Source organism: Castor canadensis, chromosome 11 (genome assembly GCF_047511655.1).
Source record: "Castor canadensis chromosome 11, mCasCan1.hap1v2, whole genome shotgun sequence".
Taxonomy (NCBI): domain Eukaryota; kingdom Metazoa; phylum Chordata; class Mammalia; order Rodentia; family Castoridae; genus Castor; species Castor canadensis.
This window is the reverse complement of record NC_133396.1, coordinates 36,141,424-36,161,317: the sequence shown is the minus strand read 5'-3', so window position 1 is coordinate 36,161,317 and position 19,894 is coordinate 36,141,424. Positions and strand designations below refer to the sequence as shown.

The window sequence follows — 19,894 nt, the reverse complement described above, 5'->3', positions numbered from 1 at the left end:
GTTGCAATTATAGACATGTACCACCACACCTAGGTACAAAAATCTTAAGTGTAAATTGTCTGAGTTTTGACAAGTCTATACATGAAGGTAACACAAATCCTTATCAAGATATAGAACATGATTATTACTCTAGAAAGACTTCCTGTTTATTCCCAGTTTTTTTCTTTTTTTTAAATTCTTTTTTATAAGTTTTTACATTTACTCACATGTGTATATGTTGGTTGGACCACATTCCACCCCACCCCCCCTTGATACTGCTTCTAAAAATTAGAAAGTCAAAGATATTTTAGCATCTTGGACTGGGGACTAATGTTGCTTAGTATGTGAAGTGGCATCATTTATGTAGAGACAGAATTTGGTTATTTGACATTGTGTTAAAATTCATGTAAGGAAAAATTTCACTGTATTACTCTTAAGAGTAATAAAGGGTTCTCATTTAAAATTTTCAATGGAGAAGCCAGGTATGGTGGGTCACCCTGTAATCTGCTACTTGAGAAGGTGAAGCAGGAAGATCAAGTTTGAGGCCATTCTGGGGTACATAGTGAGCTCCTATCTCAAAAAAGAAAAAAGAAACCCAATTTTTCATACATTCTGGTATCTGATTAAATAGGTACTTAGGGTTTCTTATCTACTTTAGAAATACTTAATATTTTATTTTTTTAAATTTTATTCATATGTACATACAATGTTTGGGTCATTTCTCCCCCCACCCACTTCCTCTCCCCCCCATCCCCTCGCTTCCAGGCAGAAACTATTTTGCCCTTATGTCTAATTTTGTTGAAGAGAGAGTATAAGCAATAATAGGAAGGAACAAGGGTTTTTGCTGGTTGAGATAAGGATAGCTATACAGGGAGTTGACTTGCATTGCTTTCCGTACGTGTTACCTTCTAAATTAATTCTTCTCATACTAACCTTTTCTCTAGTCCCTGGTCCCCTTCTCCTATTGGCCTCTGTCACTTTAAAGTTTCTGCATTAGTTCCTTTGCATTGAGGACATGAAATGCTATCTTGTTTTTTTTGGTTTCTTGCCTATCCTCATATCTCCCTTGTGTGCTCTTGCCACATCATGTGATCAAAGTCCAGTCCCCTTGTTGCCCTTGATCTAATGTCCGCATATGAGGGAGAACATACAATTTTTGGTCTTTTGGGCCAGGCTAACCTCACTCAGAATGATGTTCTCCAATTCCATCCATTTACCAGCAAATGATAAAATTTCGTTCTTCTTCATGGCTGCATAAAATTCCATTGTGTAGAGATACCACATTTTCTTAATCCATTCGTCAGTGGTGGGGCATCTTGGCTGTTTCCATAACTTGGCTATTGTGAATAGTGCTGCAGTAAACATGGGTGTGCAGGTGCCTCTGGAGTAACCTGTGTCACAGTCTTTTGGGTATATCCCCAAGAGTGGTATTGCTGGATCACATGGTAGATCAATGTTTAGCTTTTTAAGTAGCCTCCAAATTTTTTTCCAGAGTGGTTGTACTAGTCTACATTCCCACCAACAGTGTAAGAGGGTTCCTTTTTCCCCCGCATCCTCGCCAACACCTGTTGGTGGTGGTGTTGCTGATGATGGCTGTTCTAACAGGGGTGAGGTGGAATCTTAGTGTGATTTTAATTTGCATTTCCTTTATTGCTAGAGATGGTGAGCATATTTTCATGTGTGTTTTGGTCATTTGAATTTCTTCTTTTGAGAAAGTTCTGTTTAGTTCACTTGCCCATTTCTTTATTGGTTCATTAGTTTTGGGAGAATTTAGTTTTTTAAGTTCCCTGTATATTCTGGTTATCAGTCCTTTGTCTGATGTGTAGCTGGCAAATATTTTCTCCCACCCTGTGGGGTGTTCTCTTCAGTTTAGAGACCATTTCTTTTGTTGAGCAGAAGCTTTTTAGTTTTATGAAGTCCCATTTATCTATGCTGTCTCTTAGTTGCTGAGCTGCTGGGGTTCCATTGAGAAAGTTCTTGCCTATACCTATTAGTTCCAAAGTATTACCTACTCTTTCCTATACCAACTTTAGAGTTTGTGGTCTGATATTAAGATCCTTGATCCATTTTGAGTTACTATTGGTATAGGGTGATATACATGGATCTAGTTTCAGTTTTTTGCAGTCTGCTAACCAGTTTTCCCAGCAGTTTTTGTTGAAGAGGCTGTCTTTTCTCCATTGTATATTTTTAGCCCCTTTGTCAAAGATAAATTGGTAATAGTTGTGTGGCTTCATGTCCGGGTCCTCTGTTCTGTTCCACTGGTCTTCATGTCTGTTTTTGTGCCAGTACCATGCTGTTTTTATTGCTATTGCTTTATAATATAGTTTGAAGTCGGGTATCGTGATACGTCTAGTGTTGTTCTTTTGACTGAGTATTGCCTTGGCTATTCGTGGCTTCTTGTGTTTCCATATAAATTTATCGGTAGAGTTTTCAATCTCTTTGATGAATGTCATTGGTATTTTGATGGGAATTGCATTAAACATGTAGGTTACTTTTGGGAGTATAGACATTTTTACTATGTTGATTCTACCAATCCATGAGCATGGGAGATCTCTCCACTTTCTATAGTCTTCCTCAATCTCTTTCTTCAGAAGTTTATAGTTTTCCTTGTAGATAGAGGTCGTTCACATCCTTTGTTAAGTTCATTATTAATGTATAGAAATGCTAATGATTTTTCTATCTTGATTTTATTTCCTGCTACCTTGCTATAGCTGTTGATGGTGTCTAAGAGCTGTTGAGTAGAGTTTTTTCGGTCTTTAAGGTATAGGATCATTTTGTCTGCAAATAGGGATATTTCAACAGTTTCTTTACCTATTTGTATTCCTTTTATTCCTTCTTCTTGCCTAATTGCTCTGGCTAGGAATTCCAGTACTATGTTGAATAGGAGTGGAGATAGTGGGCATTCTTGTCTCGTTCCTGATTTTAGAGAGAATGGTTTCAGTTTTTCACTGTTAAGTATAATGCTGGCTGTAGGTTTGTCATATATAGCTTTTATAATGTTGAGGTACTTTCCTTCTATACCTAGTTTTCTTAGAGCTTTTATCATGAAATGGTGTTGGATCTTATCAAAGGCTTTTTTTGCATCTATTGAGATGATCAAGTGGTTTTTGTCTTTGCTTCTGTTAATGTGGTTTATTACGTTTATTGATTTTTGTATGTTGAACCACCCCTGCATTCCTGGGATGAAGCCTACTTGGTCGTGGTGAATGTGTTGTTGAATTCGGTTTGTCATTATTTTATTGAGGATTTTTGCATCAGTGTTCATTAAGGAGATTGGCTTATAGTTCTCCTTTTTGGAGGTGTCTTTGCCTGGTTTTGGGATAAGTGTAATATTGGGTTCATAAAATGTGTTAGGCAGTGTTCCTTCCCTTTCTATTTCGTGGAACAGTTTAAAGAGGGTTGGTATCAGTTCTTCTTTAAAGGTCTGATAGAATTCAGCAGAGAATCCATCAGGTCTTGGACTTTTCTTTTTAGGGAGAGTCTTGATTGCTGCTTCAATTTCATTTTGTGTTATAGGTCTATTCAGGTGATTAATTCCTCTTGGTTTGGTTTTGGATTATCATAAGTAGAAATACTTAATATTTTAAATAAAATCTTGAAAATGTGTTTGCTATAGCAGTATATTTTATCTTTAGAAGTTAACATTTGTGTTTTCTTTGAATTTGATATACTTCAAAGATGTGACACTAGGTGTCGCTAACACATTGAAAGTGAAGCTATTCTTTGAGTAGAAATAGTTGCCCTAAAGCTTTTATGCACTGAAAGCTTTAGAGCAAACATGCAAGGGCATATTTGAGGTAAATACCAATTAGTCTGTTATTTATTAGAAGTTGGTTGCCAATAGACCTTGCCATGTTAAGATTGCTGGCCAGGAAACAATTTTTATAGGTTTCATTTGGGAATAATATAAACTTAGTGATTTGAGTATACTGGAAAGCAGAGAAGGTTTGGAACTCAATCAGAAAATTGCCTTTGTTGAGAATAGGGCCTCATTTTGTTTGTTCCATTCTCTTCTTACTGGAAAGAAAAGTAACGGATAGCTGTTAGTCATCTGCAGTGAAAGCATTGGGTGTCATATTGTGAATAGAAGCAGAAATGAAGAGGCACATTATTGAAATAACTTCTGGAAAATACCCATATTACTCAACAAAAATATTTGTCTATTGTATATTTCCTTTTTCTTTTTTTGGTGGGACTAGAGTTTGAATTCAGGAATTCATGCTTGCAAAGCAGACACTCTACTGCTTGAACCACACCTCTAGTCCATTTTGCTCTGATTATTTTGGAGGTGGGGGGTATCACAAACTGCCCACTCTGTCCTCAAACTGCAATCCTTCCAATCTCAGTCTTCCAAGTAGCTAGGATTACAGGCGTGAGCCACCGCCACCTGGCCTGTAGTATATGTCTTAAGGTATCATCTCAGAGGAGTCTTGGATGGATCTTTGTGTTCCAGTAGTTGCACTTTGTGACTTGCTTATTTGACCTGGGCAGTAGGCATTTTATGAGTTTGAAATTTATCCTAAATTAAAATATTTCTTGTTTGAGATCTATTTGATTTTTTAATCTTATAACAGAATATATGTATGTATACAGACATACATATATATGGGATTCCAAATGTGCTCCACCACATGTGATGTAAGTGTATAGATTGAAATTTTCATATGTGTGTAAAGCCATTAACCATCACTGTGTATAAGATACAGAGTATGCTGGGTGTCACATGCCTATAATTCCACCACTCTGGAAGTAGAGATGGAAGCATTGCAAGTTTGAACTTAACCTGGGATACATAGGGAGACCCTGCCTAACCCCACTTCCCTGCCCCCCGGAAAGATAGAGTGTGCTTCCAGTACCACAGAATAGCTCACCACTTTCTTGTCAATACTATATCTTCTTTATATCCTCTTTTTATTTTTTTCTATTCTTGAACTTGATAAAAGAAATAAGATCACAGATAAAATAGTTTGCATTATTTTTGTCTGGTTTCTTTCAACATTTCCACTGTGAGATTCTTTCATGTTACTGTGTGTAACACTCATGTTTCTGATTTTGCTGATTCTGATTCTATCATGAATATAGCAGATTTCATAAAATCCATTGCATGACTGTGTGACATTTTGTTGTTTGTAGTTTTCAAGTATAAAAACTCAGTGAAACTGCTTTCTGATGAATATAACATTCATTTCTCTTGGGTGTTGACATAGCAGTCAGCTTGCTGTGTAATAAGGTAGGTATAGGTTGAACCATAGTAGATACTGCCAAACTGTTCTCCAAAGTGGTTTTTACCAATTTTGTATTCCTAACAACAATCTATGAAAGTTCTTTTTGCTTTACAATTCTCATCAGCACTTCTTATTTTCATTCTTTTTAAGTTTAGCCATTCTGGTGGGTATTTCTTGGTGTCTTATTGTTGGTTTTTCTTTTGTTTTGGTTTGAGACAGGGTCTTGCTAGGTAAAGTATGGCCTCATACTCATGAGCTTCCTGTTTTAATCCCTCAAGAACTGGGATTATAGGCATGTACTGAGCTTATTGTGGGGTGTTAAAATTGCTTTTTATTTTGTAATAATTTCATACGTCTAGAAAATTTTATAACAGGCACAAGGAATTCTATTACCCTTTTTGCAAATTCACCAATTATGGATGTTTTGTACCATTTGCTTCTCTCTGTCTCTGTCCCTATTCCATTGTAGGATATGTAGTAACATTTGTAGCCTCTATCTGCTAGATTAAAGAAACAGCCTCCCAAGTGTGATAACCTAAATGTCTCCAGACATTGCCAAGTATCTCCTGGTACTGATCTGGGGAAAATTTTGAAATTTGGGGGAAACACCTCAGAATTTTATATATATAAAATACACATATATAATATTTATATATTTACATTATATATAAATTTATTAATATATTATTATAAAATATTATATATTTTTTATGGGAAAAGTAATGTGACTAGTTAAGAATATCAACAGTTGACTTTTGTAGGAATTTATGTATGTTAGTAAGAACCGTTTTAAAATGGAATTGCAGTATCTTTGATTTCTTAATATTAAAATGAAAGAATGAAGTTACTAACCATTTTTAAAGTACTTCTCATTATAAACTTAAGCTTTTATTCAGTATTCCTTCAAGGTGATTGCAAATTGTTTAATTTTCTGATGAGAGAAGTGGGGTCTTAGGAAATATTAATTTTCAGTAGACATTAGAAAGAAATTTAATTGGTGTTTCTATTTTCCAAGTTTTGTTCTTTCTCATCTTAATGTCTTGGGCATAGGAGGAGAATTTCTTTTTGGTGTCAAATAACAGAAATTTTTTATCACTGGACAGGGCCACATTTCCTGTCTTCTGATGCTGGCTGGCAGCATTTGGCTGGCAGCTGCATAACTCTAATCAGATCCCCTCTGGCACATGCTGTCATTCTTCTGTGTTGGCATCTTCACCTGTTATGTTCTCCTTGTGTATTTCTGAATGAGAATTTCTTTTGATTTTTCATGGCCTATGAATTCCAGTGTTTCCTGGGTTTTTTTTTTTTTTTTTTTGGTATGGGAGCTTGAACTCAAGGCCTACCTTGAGCCACTCCACCAGCCCTTTTTTTAATGATGGTTTCTTTTTTCAAGATAGGGACTCCCAAACTATTTGACCAGCTGGCTTCGAATCACTAGCCTTCTGATCTCTGCCTCCTGAGTAGCTAAGATTACAGGTGTGAGCCACCGGTGCCTGGCTGGATATTTTTTTTTTTTTTTGGTATTGGAGTTTGAACTCAGGGCCTCACACTTGCTAGGGCGGTGGTCTACCATTTGAGCCACTCCGTCAGCCCTTTTTTGTGATGGGTTTTTTTTTTGAGATAGGGTCTCATATCTGCTCTACTGGCTTCAAAACATGATCTCTGCCTCCTGAGTAGCTAGGATTATAGGCCTGAGCCACTGGCATGTGACTTGTGTTGGTTATTTTTTGAGATAGGGTCTTGCTTTATGTCCAGCCAGCCTGGATAGTGAACTTCCTATTTGCGTTTCCATGTGTAGCTGTGATGACAGGCGCACCACTCTGAACACCCATTGATTGAGATGGGATCTTATGAAGTTTTTTCCTTGGCTGTCTTGGAATTCCCATCCTCCTTATCTCTGCTTCCTGCATAGGTAGAATTATATACCTTTTCATGGATTGATAGCTTAGAGAGATTTTAATGCTAAATAACCTTCTTTTATATGGAGTACCACAGTTTATGATAGCTATCTCTTTAAAAATGAAAATATAGCATGTATACAATAAAATGCACAAATCTCAAGTTTATAGTTTGATGATTTTGTCCTTATGCCTGTGTGTGTGTATATGTGTGTGTGTCTGTATGTGAGATTGATTTACAATGTATGTCTGTATGTGTATACTTAGAGTATATGAAGCCTCTATTGGGAAGAAAATATATGGACATTTTTCTTACTCATGAAGTTCCCCCAGTTAATAGTCCTCCTCTCTCAAGGGTATGATAGTCACTATTCTGATCACAGATTAGTTTTTCATGTAATAAGTGTATGAATTGATATACAAGGTAGGTAGTCTTTTGTGTCAGTCTTTTCTGAGTGTATATTTTCAACTTATCCTGTTGAACATGCAATAAAATGATGAATCAAAGGCAATCCAGTTCATATGCCTGAGTGATTATGAAGTGTTTATGACAGCTGCTAGGCCAACACTCTCTATGATGGTGTTACATTGACTTCTGAACACCTTCCAGTCTGCCTTCAGGCATGTGTGTCAGAGTAGTCTGAGTGGTTTTACATTAACATGTACCCCAAGTAAGATCTTTTGACTACAGAAGTGTTAGTTGCAAATGGAAGATACCATTAGAGCATCTTCAAAGGACTGGAATGATACTCAAATTGGTGGGTGCTGAAGTAATGGCTGGGGTTTTGAAGTGTGATGTCTAAATCAGTGTTGTGTAACTGAAGGAGCACGTGAGTTCAAACTGCTTTTCTTTGATCTTCCTTCAGAGTATCAGCCTGAAGTGAAAAGGTTATCATCTCCTTAAATTATTTCTTTGTGTTTAAAAATTTGGAAGTATGAAAATATGGTTACAAGTTCCATTCATTATTTATGTTCTGTGGTTTTCATTCTGTTCTTGAAACTCACTTCCTTCTTGCTTCAAGTTTTGTATTTTGTATTTAGTGTCACAACCAAAATACAGACTGGGCTACAGTCCCCTTTATGTGGTTACCAAATATTGGCTCTATAAGTTGTTAGTTCTCACAAATATCCATTTTAGGTGGTTTCTGTGGTTTTCAGTTTTTTTCTTGATGGTATACAGAGTGGTGGTTACAGAGTCACTGACATTCTGACATTAACTGTATCATTTGTGGTTAGTCAGGCAACAATGTAACAAGAAACTTTCTTTCCCCCTCTTCCCCCTAATTTTGGGAACTTTTAAGGAACTACTTTTTACCATTAGGAATACATTCTTCAAACTGTGTTATCTTAAATTTTTGAATTTGTTGAGGTAGAGTTATAGCACATAATTTAAAACCCTGGCAGTGACATAGTAGAGAAAAAAAAAAAAAACCACCTGAATTCTTTTTCTTTGAGATCTGGGGGTCTCATTATATTGTCCAAGCTGGTCTTGAACTTTTTTTTCATGGTGTCAGGGTTTAAACTTAAGGTCTCACACTTGCTAGGCAGGTGCTCTACCACTTGAGTCAGTCCAACAGTCCTTTTTTGTGATTTGTTTGTTTGTTTGTTTTTGGTGAGATAGAGTCCTCTTAACTATTTGCCTAGGTACTGGTTTTGAACCACGATCCTCCTGAGTAGCTAGGAGCCTGGCTTCGTCTTGAGGTCTTGAGCTATTTGATCCTTCTGCCTTATTCCCTCTAGTGCTGTGATGACAGGTGTGCACTACCACACCAGCTAACAACTGTAGGGGATTCTGAAATCTTTTGAAGCTGGACAGTTTTTGGTAATCTTTTTTGTTTCCTTATTTATAAGGAAATTATAGTCATCTCTCCTTATTCATGGAAGATTGGTTCCAAGACACAGTATCCTCTCCCCACATATATCAAAATCCCTCGATGTTTAAGTCCATTTTAGAAAGTTCTGTAGTATTTCCGTATGAGTTATACACACCATCCCATATTCCCTCCCTCCTTTCCCCTCATTCCTTCTTCCTTTTAAGTTTGGAGACAGGTTTTTACCATGTAACCCAGGCTGGTTTGAACTCACTATATTGCCCAGACTGGCCTGTAACCTATAGTCCTCCTACCTCACCCTCCTGAGTACTGGAATTATAAATCTGAACATCCATGCCTAGCCATTTTATATACTCATGTCTGGATTACTTTTACTACCTATGTAATATAAGATAAATGCTACATAAATAGTTATTGTATGTAGAATTTAGGAAATAACAATAAGAAAAAAGGAAAAAGACTACATCTTCAATACAGATCCCCTCAGTCTCCCAGTATGTTGAAATCCATAGTTGGTTGAATCCAGGATTGCTGAAGCTGTGGGCATGATGGGCTGACTGTGTATAATCAAATTGGTTTCCAGGTAGAACCCATCAACTCCCAATAGAGCTTTCATTGTGGTAGTAATGGCCATTTTTATAGCTAGTTGAGGTCTCCTTGCTCCTCAGTGGCTGCCTCCTCCCTCCCTCGTCTTCTTTCTTCCTCTACCTCCTTCCTCTGTGATTCTCCTCTACCTCCCGAGTGCTAGGATTACAGGTATGCCCACTACACCTCACTTCTTTGTTATTTCTTAACTGAGTTCTTTAATATAAGATGATACTTACCATGCCTTACCCCATTCCTTCTTATATTTTCATCTTTTCTAATTTAAATTTCATCTTTCCTAATAAAAATGAAATTATTTTTTAAGTAAAAAACTGTAATGAAACAGTCTTTGTAAGCAGTCTCATTAAGTTGGTTGTTTATGCTTAGTAGTTTTGAAACAATTCACAAATTGATAATGATACACTTGTACATTTAAACAGACTACACGAGGTCTTTGGTAGCCGTAGGAACTGAATTCCTTAAGTGTAGAACCTTAATTTCCATTCCTTCCTTTCATCTTTCTGTATTTTTACCTTTTATCTCTTTTTTCTATTAGGGATGCATAACATTTATTTATAGAATTTGAAGGTTTTCTACATGTTCTATGTATATTTAAATTTAGAGTCTATTTGAGTATTTTTAGATTCACACAAAAGTTAAGATGGAAGTTGAGAACTTGTATGTATCCCTACACCAGCCTCACTCCTGTTTCCCCAGTTGCTAATATCTTGCATTAGTTGTGGTATATTTGTTATAGATGAGCCAATACAAACAATAGATTGAGATGTGATCTCACTATTATCTTTTTCCTGTATTTTACAAAAAATGTGTTGCTGTTATTTTTTAAGTTTAAAACTAATGAAATGAACTTCTCTTTAAGAAACTTCTGTAATGTCTATAATAATACATGAAAAACAAAAGATTGATAGCTGTATTTGTATATTCAAATGGGTTAGTTTGAAAATCACTGGTGTTAAGGGAAACATGTTGCAGATAAAAACATAGACATAAACATATCAACGTTAGAGAAAGAGATGCTGGCTGGATCTCAAGTTAGATCTCTTGTGTGATAGAGCTGCTACATAGTGGGATTCTGCTTACTACTGTGGTGGAAGTCCTTTTTTCTAGGGCTATAAGGCATGGGAAGTGATATTACAATGGGTTCAAAAGCTGAATTTTGAATATGTTCTTTAGCATGGTATTATACCACATTTTTAAGTGTTAAATATCAATAACATGCTTTAAGAACTGTGGTGCAAAGGCACATTTTGCTAAATATCATTGAATAGAATAATGACTCTAATGTAGATGCAGTCATTCATTCATCATTCCTTCAGCAAGCAACTCCTTGATTTAACTACCATTTATTTAGGTAAATCCTTGATTTACCTACTTTCAAATATACAATGTTATTGTAATAGTTGCCTTGTGTTTAGATGTTACTTCCTTTATTTTAAAACCAAACTCAAAGCCAGGTGTCAGTTGGTCACTCCTGAAATCCTAGCTGCCTCTTCCCTCTCTTCCTCTTCCTCTTTTTCTCCTTCCCTCCCTCCCTTTCTCTCTCCCTTTCTTTCTCCCCAGGTAGGTTCTTACATTTTCTTGTCCTGGAAGGCTTGGATTTTGATCTTTCTACTTAACATTTCCTGAATAGCTAAGATGACAGATGTGCACCACCACACCTACCGTTTGTTTTTGTTGAGATGGGGGGAGGTGTCATGGGATTTGAACTCAAGGCCTGGTACTTATGCCTGGGGTAGCCTTGAACCAGGATCCTTCTGCTTCTGATCTCTGCCTCCTGAGTTGCTGGAATTAAAGTGTGAGCCACCACACCCTTTCCTTCTGTGTTTTTTGATTTTTTTTTTTTTTTAGTGGTATGGAGTTTGAACTCAGGGCCTCATGTTTGCTAGGCCCTTCTCTCTTTCTTAACCTAGCTACAGTCTTTTTTTTTTTTCCTTTATTCATTTATTCATATGTGCATACATTGTTTGGGCCATTTCTCCCTCCTGCCCTCTCCCTCTCCCCCCCCATCTACCTCCCTTCCAGGCAGAACCTAGCTACAGTCTAAATTTTTTTTAGTCTTCTCAAAGAACCAGCTTTTGGTGATACTAGGGTTTGAACTTAGGGCTTCTTGTTTGCTATTGTTAGGCAGGCGCTTTACCACTTGAGCCACCCACCTATTGGTTTCATCGAATTTTCTTTATTGATTTCCTGTTTTTAATTTTATTGATTTCTGCTGTAATGTGTATTTATTTGCTTCTGACTATTTTGAGTTCAGTTTTCTCATTTTGTAAGATGGAATGTTAGATTTTTAATTTAAGATCTTTTTTCCAAATACGTGTATTTAGTGCTATACATTTCTGCTTTTACTGCATCCCACAAATTAAATTAAGTTGAATTTTCATTTAGTTAAAAATACTTGAAAATTTCTGCTGGAGATTTCTTCATTGAACTATGTGTTATGTAGAATTGTACTGCTTAATTTCCCAAGGATTTTATCCCAGTGGTGCTGAATTTAATCATTGAATTTTGTGCATATTCTGATGAAGGCTCATTATAATAAATACTGTTTGTTTGTATGTAGTTTGAGGCAGTATTATATATCCAGGTGAGACTGATTTATGCCTTTCATTCACCATGAATAATCACCTGCTAGTTAGTGAAATTAATTGTTGGCTAGGCTGTGTACCGCTAGAACCTTCATACATTGCAAGTGGAGGTTTGAATCGGTACAATTATGTTTGAAAACAATTTTGCTAATATCTACCAAAGCTGTACCTATACCTACCATAATGACTGTGCATAGAATGAATTATGCTAAATATATTTCCCAAAGAAATAACTATATACACTCAGTAAATGCCATATGTAAGAATATTCAAGAGGGTATATTTTGTGATTTTGTTTTTCAAAATCATAAATTAAGGATTCTTACATAATTATAAAATGGATAGGTGACCTAGATCTTTTTTAACTCATTTGTTAATGAACACATTGGGAAGTTGTTACAGGTAGTTCAAAGGAGAAGGTAAAGATATAGGCAATTAGGAATGCTGAAAAGAGCTTGCAAACCTCATTAAAATTTTGTTGGCACTAAAATGTACTGATTGTGCTGGGGATGTGCTTCAGTGATAGAGCACCATAGCACTACCTACCCCTCTCCCCCAAATAGTACTGTTTTTTTTTTGGTGGCATGGGGTTTCATTATGTTGCCTACACTGGTGTTGAATCCTGCACTGAAGTGATCCTCCCGCTCGAGCCTTCCCTGTGTGAGGACTACCGGTGTGTGCCATAGCACCTCGTTTAGAATAGCGTTTTACTGAGTAGAATTCAACCGCATTTTTACTGGACAAAATTCATTTGCATTTTTGTGTTAAAGAATCATTTGCTGGGCCGGGCATGTAGTTTTAGTGGAAGATCACTTGCCTAATGTGTTCAAGGCTCTGTGTTCAATTCCTAGAAACATGTCCCCCCCCCCCAAGAAATCACCAATAAATCACTTTACTATTAGTTTTCTACAACTCAGAGTATTATGAAGTAGCCTAGACAAAGAAAATAATACAAATTTATCTGAAATCAGATAACTCCATGGGAGCCTCAGAGAGGATCCTGTTATGTAGTCTAGGCTGTCCTTAAACTTGCATCCTCCTGCTTTAGCCTAGGTGTGTTCTGCCATGTCTGGCTTCTTTCTTGACAGCTTAAGAGCCCCAAAATAGAAACAGTGCAGAGGTCCATCAATAGCAGAATGGATAAAATTGTAGTGTTTTCATGCAGTGAAGAATATAAGCAATGGGGAGTAGCATGCAACCACGAGTTGATTTCATAAATGTAGTAATGTAGAAAAGAAATTACCACAAGAGTACATACTGTATGATCTAATTTATATTAAGTTCAGCAAGGGAAACTTATGGTATTAGAAGTATTAGAAGTTAGGATTTTGGTTATGGTTAGTACTAAATTGTCCTATGAATGGGAAGGATGTGGCAGGACTGTCTTGAGTTTTTATAATGCTGTATGTCTTGATGTCTGTGCAAGTAACATAGATGTATGTTTAACAAAATAAAGTTTATGAAAAGATAATTTGCAAACCACAATTCTACATTTTATTTGTTTCCATAGGGGAAGATGGTGGTGCAAATGTGTACTGTTGAATTCATCTCATGGCATTATTAAGCTTTATCTTTATTATCCTTGGTAGTACATTGAGTTTACTTTTTGTAGTCAGTCAGGACATCAGGATTTTAGAAATAAGTTTGCTTCTGAGGGCTAAATGACCTTCATTCGCTGTTGGAATTCTCTGAAAGTACTGATAGGGCTCCCTGAGAACTTTTTTCTGTGTGTATTATTGTCTCAGCTGTTGCAATTTTCTTTTGCCATAGATTGTATTGTGAGATTCTAAACTTGTGTTTCCTCCACCCCCTTTTCTTGGTTTGGTATGTAATTTGCATATTTTCACCATGCGAAAGCTATTTTCTATGGTTGGAAAAGATTTTTCTCTTACAGTGTGAACAAATCATTCTTTGTTCTCCTTATTGTGCCTCCAAACTGGTACGTCCGGTTTATGCCCCAAACAACAAAAGTCTGTCATCAGAAATTAAAACGCCAGTAAGAACAAAGGCAGAGACCATGAGGAGCTCTTGGAGAGGTTTTCTCCCTGTTTGGTCCTCTCCCCAAGTTACCACAGTTGCCAGGAAGTTTGATATTGCATGGTACACTCCTTCCTTGTCTTTCTATTCTTGTATTTATTGTTATTATTGGTTTAAAAGTGAATTTGAAACTCTTTATAATTCTTTCTAGGACCTCCAAAGTTCTCATCTCTGAGATTCTTTGCCATTTTCAAAGAAGTCTGTTTAAGAAATATTGGCACTTTTTTTTTTTTTGGCGGTACTGGGGATTGAACTCAGGACTCTACCACTTGAACCACTTTTGGTAGTTTTTTTTAAAAACAATGTTTTGACCTGTATTTGACATCAAAAGTACCAGTGAATACACTGGATAAAAGTATTTGAGGCAATTCAGGATGGTAGCTTAAGCAGATTCTATATGAACATAGGTATCCTCTGTGCGTCTTTTCTAAAATGTACAAAAGCTATCTATGTATACGTTGGTAGTATTACTTGTGTTCTAAAATGATATTCTTATGTAGAATTTTCATATACTATTTGATGAATTATTTCCAGGGAAGGTTGGTATTTGTGACTCACAAAGGATGGTTTAGGATTATGCTTCTAATTTCAGCATTTTTTATAATCATGATTTTAATACATCTATAAATGTAACACAGTACTTCTCCCTTTCTTTTCCTGTGTTATAGTTGTGGATTCTAGGATATAACTTGGAAGCAATAAAGAATGGATGATGAGCGGTGATGCATATTTAATCAACCCAATTTTTTTCTTATCTGTTGTTCTACATATACAGGATTAGGATAGAAGGTTAGAATAGGGCATTTAGGTTTGTTTTGAAAGTTGTTTTGCTGAAAAGCTTAGTATTTTCAGATTTCAAAATGTTTTTCTATGTCAAAGTAAGCTTTTGTGTATTAAATATAGCAATAACAAACTTTCATTAGTATGCCAAGACAGATTTCTTTTTTATTACTTAGTATACTTGAATACAGGGGCTCAGTGAAAGACAGCTATACTTTATTTTTTTTTAACATTAAGGTTTTGTTTGATAAAAGCCAAAGCTAAATGCCAGAGCTGGCACATGGAAATTAGAGTGCAGCGCCATAGATCTTATGATAGAATACTCTAATTTTTATAGGTATAAATCTTAGGAGAAGTAGTTTTTCATTACTTTGAATTGCAATTTCATTGTAAATTCTACTTATTTTTTAATTTTTTTTGTTGGTGTATTATTTTACTGGGAGTACATTGTTACATTTGCAAAAGTGCTTACAGTATATCTTAGTTAAATTCACCCTCCATCATTCTCCTATTCTCTCTTCCCCCTTCTTAGCATAGTTTATAATATTATTTTAAAACTTATTTTTTATTTTCTTATAGAAATAGCACGTTCATTAGAGAAGACGGTACTCATCTCTTGCCCAGTAAACAACTTATTCTTAAAATGTATATTATTTCTTCACCACTTTATTCTTTTGTCTGTTTTGTACGTGAAACTAGGCAATAATTTATCTATATTATAATTAGCTTACATTAGCATTTCACCCTTCAGCATACGTTTGTTTAAAGATGAAAGAGATTGTAATTTTTAGATTTCAGAACATGTATGATTATTGCATTGGGTAGAAAGTTGAACAAAATAACTTTTTAAGGCATTTTCTAAATTTCTGATTCCGCTCTATTATAATAAAATGTAGATTTAAGAGCAGCCGTATGTAATGGCCATGGTTTTTATTCTCAAAATTAAGCTCCGAAAGGAATTTGTACAGCAGATAGAGTTTCCTAGTTTGCTGCACTGAGTTCGTAGCTTCCATGTGGTTTGCTGGGGATAGGTGGTGCTATTGTTGCACAGTTGGTCCTAGCACATGTTCTGCATCCTTAGTGCTATAGAAAGATTTGCTGTAATAAGTTGTAATAATTGTCACAAGCAGAATGAATAATTTATAGGAGAGAAAATATTTATTGTTTGCAGCTCTTAAATTCAGGTAGAAGAAAAGCTGAAAAATCTTAAAAAGTAGTTAATGTACAAGGCACCTTTCTCTGCAGATGTTTAATATTGAAATAATAAGAAGCCTGTATAATGTAAATATTTTTGATATTTTTAACCCACTTGCTGGGCAAAGCCTATTAAAACATTAATAGTATGTTTCTTTTATTGAATCTTTATTACAAGTTCTTGGGTCTTTAAAATTAGTTTTATAACATGCCATTTTATCTGTTATATATTCCTCAATTAAGAAAATGTATTGAGAAGCACATTACTGCTTATAATAAGTATGGAAAGTGAAAGTAGTTCCTTATTCTTATCTGCTCAGTATGTCAATCAAAGTTGAAAATCATTTTTCAAAATTTATACATATTAGCACATCCCCTTTATTCTTTGGATTGATGATTTTTCTTTTCTTTTCTTTTTAGTGGGACTGGGTTTTGAATTCAGGGCTTTCTTGCAAAGCAGGTGCTCTACTACTTGTGCCATGCCTCCAGTCCATTTTGCTTTGATTATTTTGAAGATGGGGTCCCACTCAAAATGAATGGACAGGGCTGGCAGAGTGACTCATGCGGTAAGAGTGCCTGCCTAGCAAGTGTGAGACCCTGAGTTCAAACTCCAGCACTGCAAAAATAAATTAAAAAAAAAAAAAAGAATGAACATTCGTACAGCATTTGATCTTTGTACATAATAAAAATTGTGACATTTAAAGTTGTTTCCATATAATTTATTTACAGAATATAGAAATTCAGTGTATCTTGGAGGACTTTTCAACTGCTTTTCCCTCTCATTTATAATTGCAAAAGAACATAAGTTTATAGAGGTAAATGATTTACTGAAAGCTAAAAGATGGTTCTAGAGACACATGGTTCCAGGAATTGGGGAAAGTTGCTACAGTATTTAAGTTGAGTTTAAATAATGTAGAATAATATCATATATTTGCTTTGCTCTGAAATGGAAAGCAGTCATATAGGAACTGTACAGATTTGTAATAGGCTGAGAAGATAAAAATTATAGACTTGCAGAACATGTTTTTTTCCCCCAAATTCATACCAAGTGTGGACTTTTATATTTTTAAAAATGCTTGTGATCATTTAATATATGAACATATTTAATCTGTATGACCAGCTTCAAATTGCTATGGGTGTATACATACACACACACAAATACACATACATATATACATATACGTTTCATGCAAATTATGATAAAATTTAGGAGATTTTGTTTTCATTTAATAATTTTGTGACCTACATTTTAATTTACTAAGTTGTTTTTTTCTCTCTTCTCTTATGCAGATTAGTGGGGAAGCTCAGGAGTTATTCTCTGTTCGACATGGCCCAATTCGAGCAGCTAGAATTTTGCCCGCTCCACAGTTTGGTGAGTGGTAGCCCTTAAGAAAAAACAAAGGATGCAAAGTTTCTTTTGTTGGTCTTGGACTACAGACAGCAAGAATGATAACTAAAGTCTGTTTTTCTCCAAGTGTCCATTCCCTTTCTCCTCCTCCCCTCAAGATAACTCTTAGTTCTGTCAGTTGAGATGGAAATAGGTAATCTTAACCAGTTCAATATGGCTATTCACATTCTGCTGTGGTTTTGATTTATCTTCATTCCCTTTGATCTCAGTTTAGCTCTGCCTTTGCTAGCTCTTTCTTGAAGCCCTCTTCTCTTGATTTTCATGGCATCCTCCTTCCCAGATCACTTGTTTGCCGACTGTGGCGCCTTTGTTTTGCTTCTGGCTTAGCTTTCTTCTGTGGGTATTCCCCAAGTCTTCATTCACATGCCTTTGCCCTTCTCAGCTGCACTCACTGTTTAGAGAGCTTGGTTTTCTCTGTTATCTTGGCTGTAGATGATTTTGTGTTTGTGATTTTGGCTCTGTCAGAATTAGTGTTTCAAGCTTTAAACATTGCAGCTCTGCTTTAATGTGACTATTTCTTAATATTGCCTTTAATTAATATGTTTTATAGTTACGTAGGAAATATTTGTTGATGTTAAATTAGCTGTTTGGATGTCTGAATAACTCCTGGCTTTCATACTATGAACTTTTAAAAGGGTTTTATTTTCTCATTAACTTGCCTGTGTTTACTCAATATGTTTTGCATGTGCACCAAAAACATCAACATATCCTTATGTTTGTATAATTTAAGGTCCTTTTAAAAAGAGTTATATCAAAGTATTTTAACTCTTATATTTTAAAAGATTATCCTGAAGTGAAAAATGTTCTAAGACTTGTAGCAATTAATTCTCTAAAATCTCTAAATTGGTCAGAATGATGTTTACTAAAATTTAGACAGTGTGGTTGTGCATACATAATTTAAGAGATTAATTTAGTAATTAAAACAGCTTGAACGAAGTGTGATGCATACAGGCAAAAAGGCAACGATATTCTGCAATCATGTGATTTTTCTCCCTTGGTATTCAACTGTGCGGCTTATACAGAACAATGCTCTATTGCTGTCGCATGTCCACTCTTGTCTTCCCACCCTCCACAGGTGTGCCCCTTGCTTTCCCTCTCTCTGTGTTTTCTGTTGCAACTGTATTTTGCTGAAAATGTTTTGACAAAGATTCTAGACCATCCTTTTTCTTCGGAAAGGCAGGGTGAACTCAGCACCCTGCTTGCTAGCCAGGAGCTCTATCACTTGAGCCACACCTCCAGCCCAAGTCCATCCTTTCTTATAGGGTTTTTGGAATAATCACCTTTATCTTTGGATGACTGGTGCCAAGAACTTTAATACTAATGGACTTCACTTTGTGTTTGTTTCTTTTGTATGAAATTCACAGAGGCAGATTTTTTCCTCTTTTCATTTGTAAAGTTCTTTTGTTTATTACAAATACTATGTTCAGTTTTTCTTAAATTTTACTTATGGCAGAAATACTTGATAAAAGTATCAAGCAATATAATTTTATCTAAAAGTAGATTTAATTACCTTTGGTATTTAAGATTGCTTCCACTATAAATATTATCTTGAACTTTTTTTAATGTTTACTTGTGGCAGAAATACTGGATAAAAATATCAAGCTATATAATTTTATTTAAAAGTAGCTTTAATTTACTTTGCTGTTTAATAAAGATTGCTTCTACTATAATATACAATATTTTAGATTTAAAGTATAATTTTATATGGCAAGTGTTCTTAAAAATATTTGTATGTAGCTTTTATTATATTTGGTTAACTTTTAAGATTTGATTTGATTAAATGTAATACATGCAACTGATCCCATAAAGTTTGTAATAGAAAATAGTAATTAATACTGTACTGCTCTTTTACCCATTGTGGTTTATTCCTTCATTGTGGAAGATTTCCTTTAGTAGCTTCCTGAAAAAGTATGTTTGGGAAATCTTGTCAGTTTGAAGATGTTTTTATTCTCCCTTAATCCTTGTTTGATAATTTGGCTGGGTAGTAAGTACTTGTAATCAAGTTACTTCAGAACTTTGAAGACATTGATTTAATGTTATGTGGAAAGAATCTGAAGCCATTTAACATCTTTTTCTTTCTATGTACCTTATTATTCTTTCCAGGAGTTCATAGAATTTTTACTTTGTTCCCCAGATTCTGAAATTTTGCACTGTTACCTTGATTTGTACATTGTCTTGGGTCCTTTTATGTTGAAATGCAAATCCTGTAGTTTTGGGAAAATGTCTTTAGTTGACATTCTGATTTCTTCCCCTATTTTTCTGTCTTCTCTCTGTAACTCCTATTATTTGAGTGTTATACCTCTTGTACTGGTAACTTTTATAAAAATTACCAGTATATGCTCCTTCCTGT

At 35.3% G+C, this 19,894-nt stretch overlaps 1 protein-coding gene across 13 annotated transcripts in view; it reads left to right on the top strand.

Moving 5' to 3' along the window:
* Window positions 1-19,894, top strand: part of Bcas3 (BCAS3 microtubule associated cell migration factor) — a 502,679-nt gene that overhangs the window by 24,546 nt on the left and 458,239 nt on the right. For all 13 annotated transcript variants that reach the window (XM_074046239.1, XM_074046241.1, XM_074046245.1 and 10 more), the window contains exon 6: window positions 17,427-17,508. In XM_074046239.1, coding sequence (XP_073902340.1) covers window positions 17,427-17,508 — 82 coding nt within the window. The remainder of the gene's footprint in view (window positions 1-17,426; window positions 17,509-19,894) is intronic.